This window comes from Thunnus thynnus, chromosome 21, assembly GCF_963924715.1.
Source record: "Thunnus thynnus chromosome 21, fThuThy2.1, whole genome shotgun sequence".
NCBI lineage: Eukaryota > Metazoa > Chordata > Actinopteri > Scombriformes > Scombridae > Thunnus > Thunnus thynnus.
Window position 1 is genome coordinate 870,238 of NC_089537.1, and position 15,540 is coordinate 885,777.

The 15,540-nt window shown below is 40.6% G+C and overlaps 1 protein-coding gene across 4 annotated transcripts in view; it reads left to right on the forward strand.

Annotated features, from left to right (window-relative positions):
* LOC137173324 (NLR family CARD domain-containing protein 3-like) overlaps positions 1-15,540 on the forward strand; it is a 121,352-nt gene that overhangs the window by 3,283 nt on the left and 102,529 nt on the right. For all 4 annotated transcript variants that reach the window (XM_067578105.1, XM_067578106.1, XM_067578103.1 and 1 more), the window contains exons 3-17: positions 2,762-2,875; positions 3,205-3,425; positions 4,846-6,652; positions 6,966-7,136; positions 7,244-7,414; positions 7,551-7,715; positions 7,854-8,021; positions 8,125-8,298; positions 8,534-8,707; positions 10,054-10,227; positions 10,417-10,590; positions 10,676-10,843; positions 11,778-11,951; positions 12,052-12,240; positions 14,513-14,686. In XM_067578105.1, coding sequence (XP_067434206.1) covers positions 2,762-2,875; positions 3,205-3,425; positions 4,846-6,652; positions 6,966-7,136; positions 7,244-7,414; positions 7,551-7,715; positions 7,854-8,021; positions 8,125-8,298; positions 8,534-8,707; positions 10,054-10,227; positions 10,417-10,590; positions 10,676-10,843; positions 11,778-11,951; positions 12,052-12,240; positions 14,513-14,686 — 4,218 coding nt within the window. The remainder of the gene's footprint in view (positions 1-2,761; positions 2,876-3,204; positions 3,426-4,845; positions 6,653-6,965; positions 7,137-7,243; positions 7,415-7,550; positions 7,716-7,853; positions 8,022-8,124; positions 8,299-8,533; positions 8,708-10,053; positions 10,228-10,416; positions 10,591-10,675; positions 10,844-11,777; positions 11,952-12,051; positions 12,241-14,512; positions 14,687-15,540) is intronic.

Sequence of the window (15,540 nt, forward strand, 5' to 3'; positions counted from 1 at the left end):
GGAGTGTTGACAGGTTGTTATCCAATCCTCTGAAGTTAACCTGCTCCGGAGCAGGTTAGCTGTTCAGTATAAGTTACCATGGTGATGTACCCCGGTAAGAAGTGAACCACTGTTAGGACTGAAAACCCAGAGTTAAACCTGAAATTACCTAGCTAACCCCAAATCCTGCTTCGTAGTACAGGCCTCAGGTGTACAGGGGAAAGCAGCCTGAGCAGGACTATGGCAACGCATGAGGAACACAAGGGGTTACAAACTGACAAGACTAAAACCAAAGGAAGGCAGAGACAAAGCTAAAGCTAAAGAAAATCCTGGACTCATAGGGAAAACAATACCAAGCTTAAGCACTACACAAACAAACAAACGCAAATGGCAAATGCAGTTATCACAAACAACTTGTAAACCAGGGCACATACAAAACACACACAGAGCAACACCAAAACCCCCAAAACACAAAAAGTCCAGAAACAGAGTCCATAACACTGAAAACCAGCTGATGGTCATCAGTAGTGAAGGAAGCTGCCAAGCTGAAGAAGGAGCTCTGAAGCAAAAGCTCCAGTGTGGGAGGACTTTGATGGGAACTGTTCAGGGACTGTATTGTTGGGCAATGGAAGCAGCATTAAGGACACTCTTTGTGGAAACTGTTTCATGCCACCAGTCACTGAGAGAGTTTAAATGTTCTGAAATGGCAAGGAACTAGGGGTTGACAAATTTGCCCTGAGATGCTGATGGCTCTGGATAGTGCTGGGCTGTTTAAGGTGACATGCAGGTCACGGATAATCCAGCTCACTTTCCCTGGGAAAGCTTATGCCAGTGTGAAAAAGAGACTCCAGTCGATATTGAACCTCAGATTCAGGAGGACCAGTGGACCAGTTGCAAGAATACTGGAGGGGTCACAGGAGTTTGCCTATCCAGTCCACAGGTGCTTTGTGGCCTCAGTGAATGCCATGACTTTGTCCCCCCGGGTGTCTTGCCAGGGGTACTACTGCGAAATATGGGGTAGTATGGAAGTTGGGCCAATATGTGGAAGTTAGGTGACCTGGCTGAGTGCCAGGTCATCAGGTGTGGTTGTTATGGTTTGGAGTGGGAACAGGGTTTTGTGACCTATCAATGCTGAAATACGTCAGCTTACCAGAACAACAGGAATCATCTGCGCTGTGTGTGTATGTGTGTACCACACACACACATAGTGCAGAGACACCTATCCACATTTGGTCAAAATCCAAGATGAGTGAAAATTGAGTAATGTCCCTCCTTTCCTTAGAATTAAGGGAGTCAAGGAGTCTGGAAAAACAGGAAACTTAGCTGACACGCGATACACATGCAATATTCACATATAGCCTGGTTTCGGTATGAAAAGGCATGTCACGTATGATAGCCTCAGGATCTGTGACCATCAGCTTGCAGTTGAGTATGAAAGGGTGGGGATGAGAGTCAGCACCTCTAAGTCACAGCCCATGGTAATATGATGGATTGATCACTCAAGATTGGGAGTCAGTTGTTGCTCCAAGTGATGCACTTGTTCACCAGGTGTGAACAGGTGTGGTGTCAGCATTATTGGAGGTGTTGTACTGTACTGTTCACGAGGGAGCTGAGACACGGAAATACACGTTCACAGTTGGAAATGCACACTGCACAGCAAGAAACTAGGCACCATGTTCTATGCAACACAGTTGCATATATGTGATATGTTCAAACTGTGGAAAGTGTCCGCAGACGTCCAATCATAGTAGTGTTTAATTTCTGACAGGGATTAGAAGTTTTATATCTGTGAAGCAGCAGGACAGGTGCCGAGTTTCTTGCTGTGCAGTGTGCATTTCTGACTGTGAACATGTATGTCAAGTATCCGTAAAAAGATTTAATTTTCACCGCAGCACAACTAAACTGTCAGTAATAGTTTACGCAGCACAACTAAACTGTGTCAGTAAGTTTTCACTGCAGCACTGAACTGAACTGTGACCCCAAAACCGAGGTACATACAAAACCATGAATTTTGTGTACCATTACATCCCTAGGCCTTACTAATAACCATATCTGAAAACATAACACGAGCTTAAGACCTTACTGATCTTTCTGATCTTTCTTTCTGAACTTACTTATCTTTTTATTTATTCGGCCATTCTTGGTCTGCTTCCATCTTACCTACAGATCTACATCCTTCAGAAAAGTATGGGAAGTTATTGTCTTTGCTCCCAGGACTTATTCCTACTATTTGTCCCTAAAGCCCTTACTGAACAGGGGAAAAGGGTGTTTAAGTATTCTGCTCCCTCTGCTTGGAATCAGTTGCACAGTTACCTGAATCATCAGGAGCTGGTCTCACAGGATGCATTTAAAGTAATCCTAATTGACTTGGAGGCAGGCACATATGGCTGCAGATGTTTTGACTTTCATTTTGCCCTGTTTGATCCCTGATGTTGATAACTTGTGACAAATACTGATGAATATTTTGATACTTTATGATTCTGTAATTTACTCGTTATTTTCATCGTAAAATTTATGTTTTTTATGTTTGCAACCCTAGTAATTGTGCTGCTACATGTCTTGGCCAGAATGCTCTTGTAAAAGAGATATTTAATTTCAATGAGACTTTTCCTGGTTAAATAAAGGTTAAAAAATCCACAAACTTCACCAAAACCAACACAGTGTGGGCACAAACCAATATGCCTAGTTTTTCTACCAACGTTTAACTATGTGAGTGAAAATGTAAAGGGGTACCCACACTTGGATGGAATAGATGGATAATTGAAAATATTTCTCTTTTCAGGGATCAGTACCAGAGAGCAGAGTCTCTAATATCCAGCTCTCTGTCTATGAAGAGTGACTGGTCTAAAGATTCCCCACCAAACTTCAGTAATGAACCTGGACCCTCAGACACAAAGTAAGAGATGGTTTCTACTGCTTTACCTAATTGAGGAGAAAGTCAAAAGCCTATGTTGTACCAGTCTGTATAAGCGTTGTCAATCCAATCCATACCAGGAATGTTTTTATAAATCAAAGATAGTAATAATGGTATGAGGTAAAACCAAAGGTAAAACAGTAAAACTCGCTGGGCCATGATGCTGTAGTTGAAGTGAGCCAGGCTTTACCTGTCCTTTTATTTACCACTACAAATAGTCATGTGATTCATTGTTAATATAAAAACTATATTATAGCTATTTTAATTCATAATAATACATACAACAATACATTTTTTCTATTTGTGAGCAGTGAAGGTTCAGTGGAGGAGCAGCTGTCCTGCTGTGCTTTGTGTCAGGACGTCCTGCAGGATCCAGTCTCTACCAGCTGTGGACACTGGTTCTGCAGTCAGTGCATCATCTCATGCAGGGACCAGTCTGCTCCATCAGGACAGTCCTCCTGTCCCCAATGTGGAAAAAGATCCAGAGCAAGACCAAGACTGCAGACAGACAGTCAGACAAGCCCCATGCAAAGTAAGACTGTAGTTCTTCTGAAAATGGGACTTGTATTGGTAAAACCTTTTCCCAATTTTGTTTAATTTCAAATGATGTAAAACTTTTCCTCTCATTTTCATTCTTCTATGACTGATTGTGTAAATATTGAAAAGAAACAGAAAAGACCAATTTCATCGTAAGATACAACATTATATTACATTCTGGATGTGCTCTGCTCTCTATTGAGCTATTGTTATTGGTTAACCCCACTAAGCCTTTGCCTTTAGCTCCGAGACAGAATGATGCACTCACTTCTCAATCAAGCGGAAGCATACCCTATAAATCTTCTGTGAAATTAATAACTGCTTCCCTTTTTCAATCAGCTTACCTTGAGACACTTCTGCACTACAACATCAGATACAGAAGACTCTTTATCCCACATCAGACTACATAATTTACAATGGACAAGACCTGTGAGATCTCACCTGTGAGCCTCATCTGTTTCTTGCTTCCACAGGAGGAGGATCAAATTAATTAAAAAGCAAAATTCATGCTAAGAGACAACCTGACTGTAATGGATGCTCACACACATACTCTTTCCCGGTACTAGTCAAGCAGCTGTCACTGTGTGATTGGTCACACAGCCCTCTAAACAAGCGTGACATGGTGTCAGGAGGGCAACTCCACCCAGACATGGTACAGCAGATTTGGCATTGCTGTTGCTGGTCCAATAGTCAACTTTTTTCACAAATAGAAAAAGCACAGTGTTACTTGTGATTTTCAATGAGGTTACGAGAATCTACTTTTTACTGGGAGTGCATGCTTGCTCATTCTGTGTAGCCTCAAGGCCTACTGTGGGAATTTCTGTCCAGTAAGCAATGATGTGATAAAGAGGAAACCAAAACCCCAAGAGCATTATAAACCCCAGATTGACTGTGTTTGTGCACATAGTCCCATAAAGTCCACTATTAACTGAAAGACCTCATGGTGGATGCTCTATTATTATCTATTGTAAAGGCCCTGTCCTGTCCTGTCCTGTGTTGATATCAAATTATTATTTATATATTATTATTTATTATTCTATTTATTATCAAATGATCAAGACCTTGACCATTTCTGTTATGTTCTGTTATTTCTGAATGAAAATATAATTAACCTCACCTTAGTCAAACATGTCACCTCAGTTCAGTCTTTTGTTTTCCATTTTAAGACTTCAAACAAGGTACCAAAGGTCATTTTTGCCTAAGAAACCCTTTGGTAAATTATTCCAGCAAAGCAACGGGGGACAAATCATGGTCTTGTTGGTATTACAAATGACAAGCTGATGGAGACGTGAGTGCACCAATTCTTGCCTTGGAGGGTTAACCAATAGCAGTTCATAAGAGGTCTACACAAATGCTCATAATACTGATATCATTCAGGGTAACTATTACATTACTTATGATTTATTATCTTCCAGAAGAAAGCAGTCTGCAGAAGGTTTTAGATGAACATAAAATCCATCTAAGAAGAAGATGTGAATTTGCAATAGAAGGAAGTGATGAAGCAGGAAATGGAACCATCCTCAACAGGATCTACACTGAGCTCTACATCACAGAGGGACAGAGTGAACACGTTAATACCCAACATGAGGTGAGGCAGCTTGAAACAGCTTCCAAGATGATGACCCTCCAGGATGCTCCAATCAAGTATCATGACATCTTTAAAGTCTTACCTGACCAACAGAAATACATCAGAGTTGTTCTGACGAACGGTGTCGCTGGTGTTGGAAAAACCTTCTCAGTGCAGAAGTTCACTCTGGACTGGGCAGAGGGCTTGGAAAACCAAGATGTCAGTCTGGTGATTCTGCTTTCATTCAGGGAGCTGAACTTGATCAAAGATGAGCAGTATAGTCTTCTCATGCTGATCCATGTTTTCCATCCAACATTACAGAAGGTCACAGCAAAGAAGCTCGCTGTCTGTAAAGTTCTGTTCATCTTTGACGGCCTGGATGAAAGCAGACTCTCATTGGATTTCCACAACAATGAGGTTGTGTCTGATGTCACACAGAAGTCATCAGTCAATGTGCTGTTGACAAACCTCATCAAGGGGAAGCTGCTTCCCTTGGCTCTCATCTGGATAACTTCCCGACCTGCAGCAGTCAGTCAGATCCCTCGAACATGTGTTGACAGGGTAACAGAGGTTCGAGGCTTCACTGATGCCCAGAAGGAGGAGTACTTCAGGAGGAGATTCAGTGATGAAGAGCTGTCCGGCAGAATCATCTCACACATCAGGACATCCAGGAGCCTCCACATCATGTGTCACATCCCAGTCTTCTGCTGGATCACTGCTAGAGTTCTGGAACACATGTTGACTACAGACAAGAGAGCACAGCTGCCCAAGACCCTGACTGACCTGTACTCACATTTCCTGCTGGTTCAGACAAAGAGGAGGAAGCACAAGTATGATGAGGCACATGAGACAAAACCCCAGGAGCTGACAGAGGCTGACAGGGAAGTTCTTCTGAAGCTGGGGAGGCTGGCATTTGAACAACTGGAGAAAGGAAACATCATGTTTTACAAGGAAGACCTGGAGCAGTGTGGTCTTGATGTCACAGAGGCCTCAGTGCTATCAGGATTTTGTACAGAGATCTTCAAAAGAGAGAGTGTGATCTTCCAGAAAACAGTCTACTGCTTTGTTCATTTGAGCGTTCAAGAGTTTCTGGCTGCGGTCTACATGTACCACTGTTACACCAACTGGAATACAGAGGTACTGGAGGACTTCCTGGGACCAGAATGGACTAGATATGGTAACATTGGCGTAAACTTGGAGGTGTACCTCAGCAGGTCCTTAGGGAAAGTCCTACAAAGTGAAAATGGCCACTTGGACCTGTTTGTTCGCTTCCTTCATGGCCTCTCTCAAGAGTCCAACCAGAGTCTCTTAGGAGAGCTGCTAGGTTGGACAGAGAACAGTCCAGAAATTATCCAGAGAGTCATCGAAAACCTGAAGAAGGAGAGCATGTACTATAGCTCTCCTGAAAGAAACATCAACATCTTCCACTGTCTGATGGAGATGAACGACCGTTCAGTACATCAGGAGATCCAAGAGTTCTTGAAGTCAGAGAACAGATCAGAGAAGAAACTCTCTGAGATCCACTGCTCAGCTCTGGCCTACATGCTGCAGATGTCAGAGGAGGTTCTGGATGAGTTGGACCTGATGAAGTACAACACATCACAGCAGGGACGACGGAGACTGATCCAAGCTGTGAGCAACTGCAGAAAGGCTCGGTAAATCCAGATTACACAAAAACATCTTTGCTGTTTGTGATGCCTACTCTGAATTTTCTTTCTAGAGTGGACTATAACGGACTTCAGCTCCCCTAAATCCATTATTTATGATTCAATTCAGGACTAGATAAAATGAAATAGAATAGAACAACAAAAATAACAGAACAATAAATCCATTCCACAGTGACTGAATTTTACACAAAGCACTTTACAACTCTTGAGAAGTAGAGAGGTATAAGAATATTTTATTATTAGTTTTACTATTGCTACACTTGATCTTGGCACTGTTTTAATGTCAAATTTGTAATTACAGATGTTATGACTTTGACTTCTGGTACTGTCAAGCTGTGGCCTCAGCCATCAAGTCAAACCCATCTCATCTGAGAGAGTTGTACGTGAGGACTGAAAAATATATAGAAAAGTCTGACGCAAAGCTGCTGTCTGCTGCATTGGAGAGCCCACACTGTAAACTAGAGATTCTGAGGTTAGTTTGCTTAATATCTTAATAAATAAAAATCGTGGCCCACAATTTGCTTATGCAGCAGTTTCTGGTACAACATGCCTGATTTAAAATGTATTCTCTAATGACAGGTTAAACTGTAAGATGGAACCAGAAGGCCTTGGCTATCTACTCTCAGCTCTGAAGTCCAACCCCTCCCAACTGAGAGAGCTGGACCTAAGTAACAACTATTTTTTGCCATCACACATTAAGCTTCTGTGCGATCTTTTGGAGAATGCTGAGTGTAGACTGGAGACCCTGAGGTTTGTTTAAATCTTCCCATTTATATACATTTACATGCTGTCAGATACAAAAATAGAAAAATATAGAATAGAAAATGATGTTTTTGATGGATTTTGGTACAATAAGTTTGATTTGTTGTGATTTGTCTAATTACAGGCTGCAAAACTGTTCACTTTCTGAGATCAGTGGTGCTTCTTTGGCCTCAGCTCTAGAGTCCAATCCCTCCCATCTGAAAGAGCTAGACCTGAGTAATAACTCCATACTGTGGGATTCAAGACTGTGTTGGCTGTCTCATAAATGGAAGACACTAGAGACTCTGAGGTGAGAGTGTGCTTTATTAGTTCTTTGCTCATAAACATTATGTGTGGTGTCAATAAATTAAGTTCTGTATAGCTGATTAACAAAATAGTTATAAGCACACCAAGTCACAATGCTCTTTACCCTCTTAAATGTATTCAGATTGAGGTTCTGCAGGTTGTCAATGAGAGGCTGTGCTTCACTGGCCTCAGTTCTGATGTCCAAACCCTCCCAATTGAGAGAGCTGGATCTGAGCTACAGCAAGTTCCTACAGAAGTCAGAGAAGAAGCTGCTGTCAGGAGATTTTAAGAATCAACTTGAGACTCTCAAGTAAGTTTACTTATATGAAAATGGAGGAGGCTGGATGATCAGGTGGGGAATATTATTAAACAGCTTTTTAGTACACACTTTGATATACATCTTCTGATTGCAGACTTAATGGCTGTGGACTAACAGACAAAAGCTGTGCTTCTCTGGCCTCAGCTCTGAAGTCCAACCCTTCCCATCTGAGAGAGCTGGAGCTGATGAACAACAACCTTCAGGATTCAGGAGTGACGTTGCTGTCTGCTGAACTGGAGAGTTCAGATTGTATACTGGAGACTCTGAGGTTAGTTCAGATACTGCAATAAGTTTTATTATGGAGACAAGGCTCTTTGGTCACAGAAACAAATGATCACTGAAATACATAATTTTTCTGGAAAAACTAATTTTGTGCTAAGGCAGGTGAGGTGGCATGGTTAAGTATTTGTTTACATTCCTTTATACGTATGCATGTTATATCTTTAAAATACATTGCACTATATTTTAATACCACTTATATGTATCACACATTCTGTAATTAGGCTTGGCAGCTGCGAACTGTCAGAGATCAGCTGTGCTTCTCTGGCCTCAGCTCTGAAGTCCAACCCTTGCCATCTGAGAGAGCTGGATCTCAGTGAAAACAAGATAAATGATTCAGGAGTGAAGCTGCTGTGTGATTTTCTGGAGAATTCACACTGTAGACTGAAGACTCTGAGGTAATGTAGCACTTAAAAGGATATTGCCTGCAATTTTTTGTATTTTATTGGTTTGGCTCTGCAGATGAGATTTGTTGACAATAAGAAAAATATAGAAAATTACCAGCCTTATCCTTTAATAGTTCTGTAAGTACATAGTTGTCTAATATATGAAGATCCAGGCAATGTCACTACAATAGTTAAATGGCAATGCCCACTTATTGGAACAACATAATGTTGAGCAACACTGTCTAGATTTTAAGGGAGCATCTAGTGTGAACATGAATAATCTTTTGCCTTGCCATATTCATGTGAATATGACAGCTAGATTGTTTGTGCAGTTCATGTGTCTTTGCCATGAACAACCAATGTGTACTGAGTACACAGATATTAACTGTGGGCAACTTGAGTTATCAGCTGGTTAAAAAATGTAGAACAAAAGTGGTTTCAGAGCGGTATATATAGGTGTGCCTTCACCACCAACATATCATGGAACACGTAGCATGTGTGCTGAGCTCTCAACCTTCTCTGAGCAGGTGGGTGGCAGTCAGATTGAGACCCACTGGGTTCTGGGTACCAAGACTGCAGTGCGCTACTGGACTGGCATTGCCACACTCTCTACTCCTTTCCTCCTACTGCAGTGCACAGTTCACAGCAAGTCACAAAAATACCAAACTGACACAGTTGAGGAAATAACCTCAGCGTGCTCCAGGAAAGTACCAGTTCTTTGTTATTTTCACCGGGCGGAGCTGCATTCTGCACTGTGTGCCAACACTAAAATAGAGCTCTAAGTGTTTGCGTCAGCTCAGATCCAACTGATGCCATAACTTACTGGAAACTGTGAGATCAATGAATCAATCAATCAATTAATGTTTATTTATATAGCACCAAATCATGACAAAAGTCATCTCAGGGCACTTTTCACATAGAGCAGGTCTAGACCATACTCTTTAATTTACAGAGACCTAACAATACCCCCATGAGCATGCACTTGGTGGCAGTGGCAAGGAAAAAATCCCCTTTAACAGGTAGAAACCTCAAGCACCTGGCTTTTGGTGTGCGGCCATCTGCTTTGACCGGTTGGGTTGAGAGAGAAAGAAAGGGGGGGGGGGGGGGGGGGGGGGAGGTGCATTAGTGCACTTTGTAGAAATAACTACAAGATGCTGTTGATACATTGTTGATAATGGTGCACTGGGGGGGACTTTTAATACAATCATGCAAACATTTTTAAAAGTGCTGACTGGAAGTCAGTACAAACTGCATTGATCAAACCACTCCACAATAATGTTGACCGTAAAAACAAGAATACTGCCAGCTTAAACACTACATGATGTCAAGCAAGATATGCATGCTTAATTGTTTTTTAGATTGATGGACTGCAGTTTGTCAGAGATCAGCTGTGCTTCTCTGGCCTCAGCTCTGAAGTCTAACCCCTCCCATCTGAAAAAGCTGGATCTAAGTGACAACAAGCTGCAGGACGCAGGAGTGAAGCTGCTGTGTGATATATTAGAGATTTCAGACTTTGAAATGGAGACCCTGAGGTCAGTTCACCCAACTGTGGTTTAGTCTACCCCTTTCATTTTTAAGCAGATGATGCTTATGCTTTTTGTATTAAATCATACTAAACACATTAATGCTATCATTGCACTCAGATGGTGTCTAGAAATTGATATAGAATGAAGATCCTATATTGCAATTCAACTAATTTGATATGTATCCGCTCATGAAAGACTCGATAACTGTGGACTGACGGAGATCAGCTGTCCATCTCTGGCCACAGCTCTGAAGTCCAACCCCTCCCATCTGATAGAGCTGGATCTGAGTCATAACGAGCTGCAGGATTCAGGAGTGAAGCTTCTGTGTGATTTTCTGGAGAGTCCACACTGTAGACTGGAAACTCTGGGGTATTTGAGGCACTGTCTTTTTACTCTAAATGGAACTGAATTGACAGAACAGTAATAGTGTTCTTAAATCTTCCTCATTCTACAGGTTGGTATGCTGTATGGTCACAGGGAAAGGCTGTGCTTCTCTGGTCTCAGCTCTGAAGACCAACCCCTCCCATCTGAGAGAGGTGGATCTAAATGAGAACAAGCTGCAGGATTCAGGAGTGAAACTACTGTGTGCTGGATTGGAAAATTGTAGATTAGAGACTCTGAGGTCAGTTCAAATAGTGTCTTATTTTTCTAAACTCCTGTGCATCCATGATCTGTAATCAATTTAATATGTAAAGAACATTGTGCTTATGCTAGAAAGTGCTATATAAGTTAAAATATTATTATTATTATAAATTAAGTGATCGAGAAAATTTGTTCTTTTCACATGACCCAATTTATGAGCTCTACACGTGTGAAGGATTTTACCCACTTAAGCTGTCCACTTTGTGACTACACAAAAATTTACTTGGCTATTTGTATCAGCATCCCAAAGACAGATGCAGCCATTTAGTGAGGAAAATATGCCATGTTTAATTGAAAAATGAAAGTATGTCTATTAAATCTGTTTTGAATACATGTTGTGATTGTACATGTCTAACAATTGGTTTGATGAGAAAAGATTGTTGTAATTTCCCACTTGCAGGCAACATAATTCCAGCTAAGATAGCTAATGTGCTTGCAAAAACAACTTTTGGTGTCAGGAAAAAATCCTCACATGCATGCAAAACTCTACCTTAAGGACATTCTGTTCAGTATATGTGATCTTGTATGCATACAGGAAAAATAAAGAAAAAAAACAGATATTCTCTGTGTCTGCTGAACAAACTAAGACAAAAGAAGACTGTGATGTACCAGATGCCCACAGTGGACAGTAGGGATTACAAAAGTTTTAGAGGAGAGTGTAACATGATGCCTGAGAATTACTGTAATCACGCTGTACAAAAAACATTTACTGCAACTTATGTACTTTAATATCCCAGAGTTTAGTCATTGTGAGCAGCTTAGCAGATGTATTTATGTGCAGAAGTAACAAGGAAAATTGCAAAGCACTTTGGTCTGTATGTTTTTACTTTAAACACAGCTGTAAATTACCACAAAAGGTGGATATTGTTTATTAGTATAATATGTCTGATTTGATATGCATTTACTAATTATAGGCTTATTATCTGTGGACTGATGGAGGTCAGCTGTGCTTCTCTGGCCTCAGCTCTGATGTCTGAAGTTTCCAATCTGAGAGAGCTGGATCTGAGTGACAACAACCTTCAGGATTCAGGAGTGAAGCTGCTGTCTGCTGGACTGGAGAGTCCACACTGTAAACTGGAGACTCTGAGGTGAAGTCATTTGATGTTACTTATGTAGATGTTATATTTCTCATGACAAGACAATAGTTTTTATCACATCTGACTGAACTCATATTCATTCTTTCACCAGACTTGATAGTTGTCAACTGACAGAGAGCTCCTGTGCCTTTCTGGCTTCAGTGCTGTCAAAGTATAAGCCCAAGTCCAGCATCTCCAGTATGAGAGAGCTGGATCTGAGTTACAACAACCTGCAGGATTCAGGAGTGAGGCTACTGTCTGCTGGACTGGGGAATCAAAACTGTAGACTGAAGACTCTGAGGTCAGGACAGCTCTATTGAAGTGACAATCAGTTTGCCAAACAATTGTTGCTATTTGGTAATACAGTCATGTGAAAAAGATAGGACACCCATGAAAACATATATTTTTCAATGTATGTAAACATATGGACATTTTATTTTAATTTAAACAAAAGTGAGAGATGGAGGTAATATAACTAAACAAATAAAATGTCTAAACTAAACAAATAAAAATAATGTCTTTTAAAAATGATTTGTATAATGTAATTGATCGAAATGCAATTTTCTTGTAAGGAAGTTAGAACCACGTTTATTACTACATACAATGCCTAAAATTAGGATTAAGTGCACCACATCAGGTGCAAATGATTAAAACTTTGTCAGAGAGGATTGTGGAGGAGCCTGTCTTATTTAAACCTCAGACATTTAGTTTTATTTTCTCTTGATTGTTGAATTGAGTGGTATCACCATCAAAAGAGCTCTCTAAGGCCTTCAGAAAAAAGGTTGTAGATGCATATTAGTCTTGGAAGGGATTTAAAAAGTTCTCCAAACAATTAGAAATCAGCAATTCCACTGTCCAGAAAATAATTTAAAAGTTCAGAACATTTAAAACGACTGCCAACATGGCCAGGTCAGGCTGTACTAGCAAGTTCAGCCTAAGAGCAGACTGCAAGATGCATAAAGAAGTCTCCAACAACCCTAAAATGCCATCATGGGACCTACAGGTAGCTCTTGCCACAGTTGATTTCAAAGTACATGCATCTACCATCAGAAAAAGACTGCATAAGTTTGATTTTCATGGGAGGCATGCAAGGAGGAAACCCTTGCCCCCTCCTGTCAGTGGCTCCTGGTCTTCATAATAAAAGCTCTGTTGAGTCTTGTCAGTACAGGCTGTCACATTATGTCCATGGTTTGACTCTTCGCCATTATGATTGGCACTAATCATCAATCAGACATGTGTTATTTACATACATACAACATAGCCAGCACACATTTGTTAGAATAAAACCTGAGTATCACTACAAACAAACCATGGACATAACATGACAGCTTGTACTGACAAGACTCAACAGAGACTGATTTGCATTGTTTAGCAGTGCAGGGACCAAAAGCATCACTGAAAGTCTGAATGGAGAGGCAGCAAATCCAATAGTGAATAGGAAAAGGAAAAGCAGCAAGGAAATAGAAATGCAAATGGGAAAAAAGAATTGCTCTTTTAAATGTCTGATTAAAAGCTGTATTCTTAATTCAGTTTTCAAAGTCAGTGCTTTAGTTCTCTTTTAAAAACTGCATTTTCAAATTGATTTCGAAATTCCATTTTTATTAAAGAATTCATTAATTTTTAAATGATGTTTTTATTGACTATTTTAAAGTTGCTTTGTAAATCTCTTTTTAATTTGAACAGTTTATTGAAGGATAATTTCATTTGTAAATTCATTTTATAATTCATCTTTTTAATTTTACAGTTAGTTATTAATTAATGAACTGCTTACTACTTATTACTATTTCCATGTCTCTTGTGGTCCTTCATAATATCATTATGCATTACATTTATTAGAAGATACTACTATAATACTAGGTTTGGAGAGTTGAGCCAGAATAACAGTGGAGTGGGGCAGGCAGACAGAGACCACAGGGGAATAATGAACCTGAGGCACAGGAAAACACAGAGTCAAACAGAGTTCAGGCAACCACAAGAGATTTACTGACTAGGAGTTTTAACTTGGCTGTAACATTAGTACCACGCTGGCAAACTGATCATCTGGCGAAGACTGGAGTGAAGAGCTGGGGTGTATATACTGCAGGAGCTTGATGAGTGGATGGGTCACAGGTGTGTAGGTTGATAGGCAGCAGGAGGGAAAGACACACACTGACAGAGAGAGAGAACAAACAGGGAACCAACAAGAAACAGAGGGGTAAACACCTGAAATACTAGGAATAAGGGAGAGGCAGAGCTGGACCATGACAACATTTCTGAAACACTTTGCTTCACCAGAAAAAACAGGTAGACAAGTCTCACTGTATTGGCAGTTTTTACTTCAGTGTCCAAGGTTGTTGCCACTGAACTGAGATGGAGTTATTATTTTATTATTAAAGACACAGCTCCCTAAACCTACCTCTCCTTCCCATCCTCACTCATCCTATGAGCCATCTCTCACAATTGTACAACAGAGAGAGATGGGCTAAACACGGAATGTATTCTCACTCTTTAAATTCTTGTCTCACAAATCTACATAATTTAATGGTGTGGATTTAATATCTTAAATAATTATTGTGCCTTCTTTTATTGTTCAGACTGAACAAATGCAGTTTGTCAGAGATCAGCTGTGCTTCTCTGGCCTCAGCTCTGAAGTCCAACCCTTCCCATCTGAGAGAGCTGGATCTCAGTGACAACAAGCTTCAGGATTCAGGAGTGCAGCTACTGTCTGCTGGACTGGGGAGTCCACACTGCAGACTGGAGACTCTGAGGTTGGTGCAGTTGCAGGATTGAATTTTATTTTGGAGACAGGGCTTAGATACAAATGATGGCTGAAATTTAAGGTGCTCTATTTTTGTGACTGTGTTACATTAACAGAGGTGCATATGCAGGGACAATACTATTCTTCTGGATAATGTTCTCCATTTGGACCTTTTAGGTAATGTTGTTGTTGAAGTAGCATAGCCAGGGATTTCTTTACATGAATCAGGAAGTACACTACAACTTTTGTACACATACACACTGTAACACCCACTCAGACCCCCTTTTCTTACAAACAAAAGTCCACACAGCAACTACATGCCTTCTGTTTTCATGATATTGCAAACTCATCTTTGGGAGCAGCCACCGATTTATAGAATAGAATAGAATATAACTTTATTGTCCATCCAGGTGGACAAAAAAGTTGTATTCTATTGTATTCTATTATTATATAAACAATTCATTACATTATTCTGTATAATGTGAAGGGTGTCACATGCAGTAACAACCCCACCCCTTTACAAAAGAGTAACTTTCTTAAGACAAAAGCGCATGCAGACCCATATGGTGACCCCAAGTTAGAGACAGGCTGGCACTTAGCAGCTTAGAGCCAGATATTTCCCTCAGGAGCTAGTGGAAACCAGGGCTAAAGGGAGAGTGAATATTGAACTTACATTCAAACGCCACTCCAATGGGATGATCATGTTGTTCTGAGCCTGCTGGATGTGGAAGTAGGCAGCTGTTTTCTAACAAAGTTAGCCACATCTACTTCGACAGATTGTGCTGAAAACAACAAGCTGTACTGAAAACAGTTTTTTAAATTATTGTGACTAAAAACCCTGTCAGTCAGCCACCAAAATATATA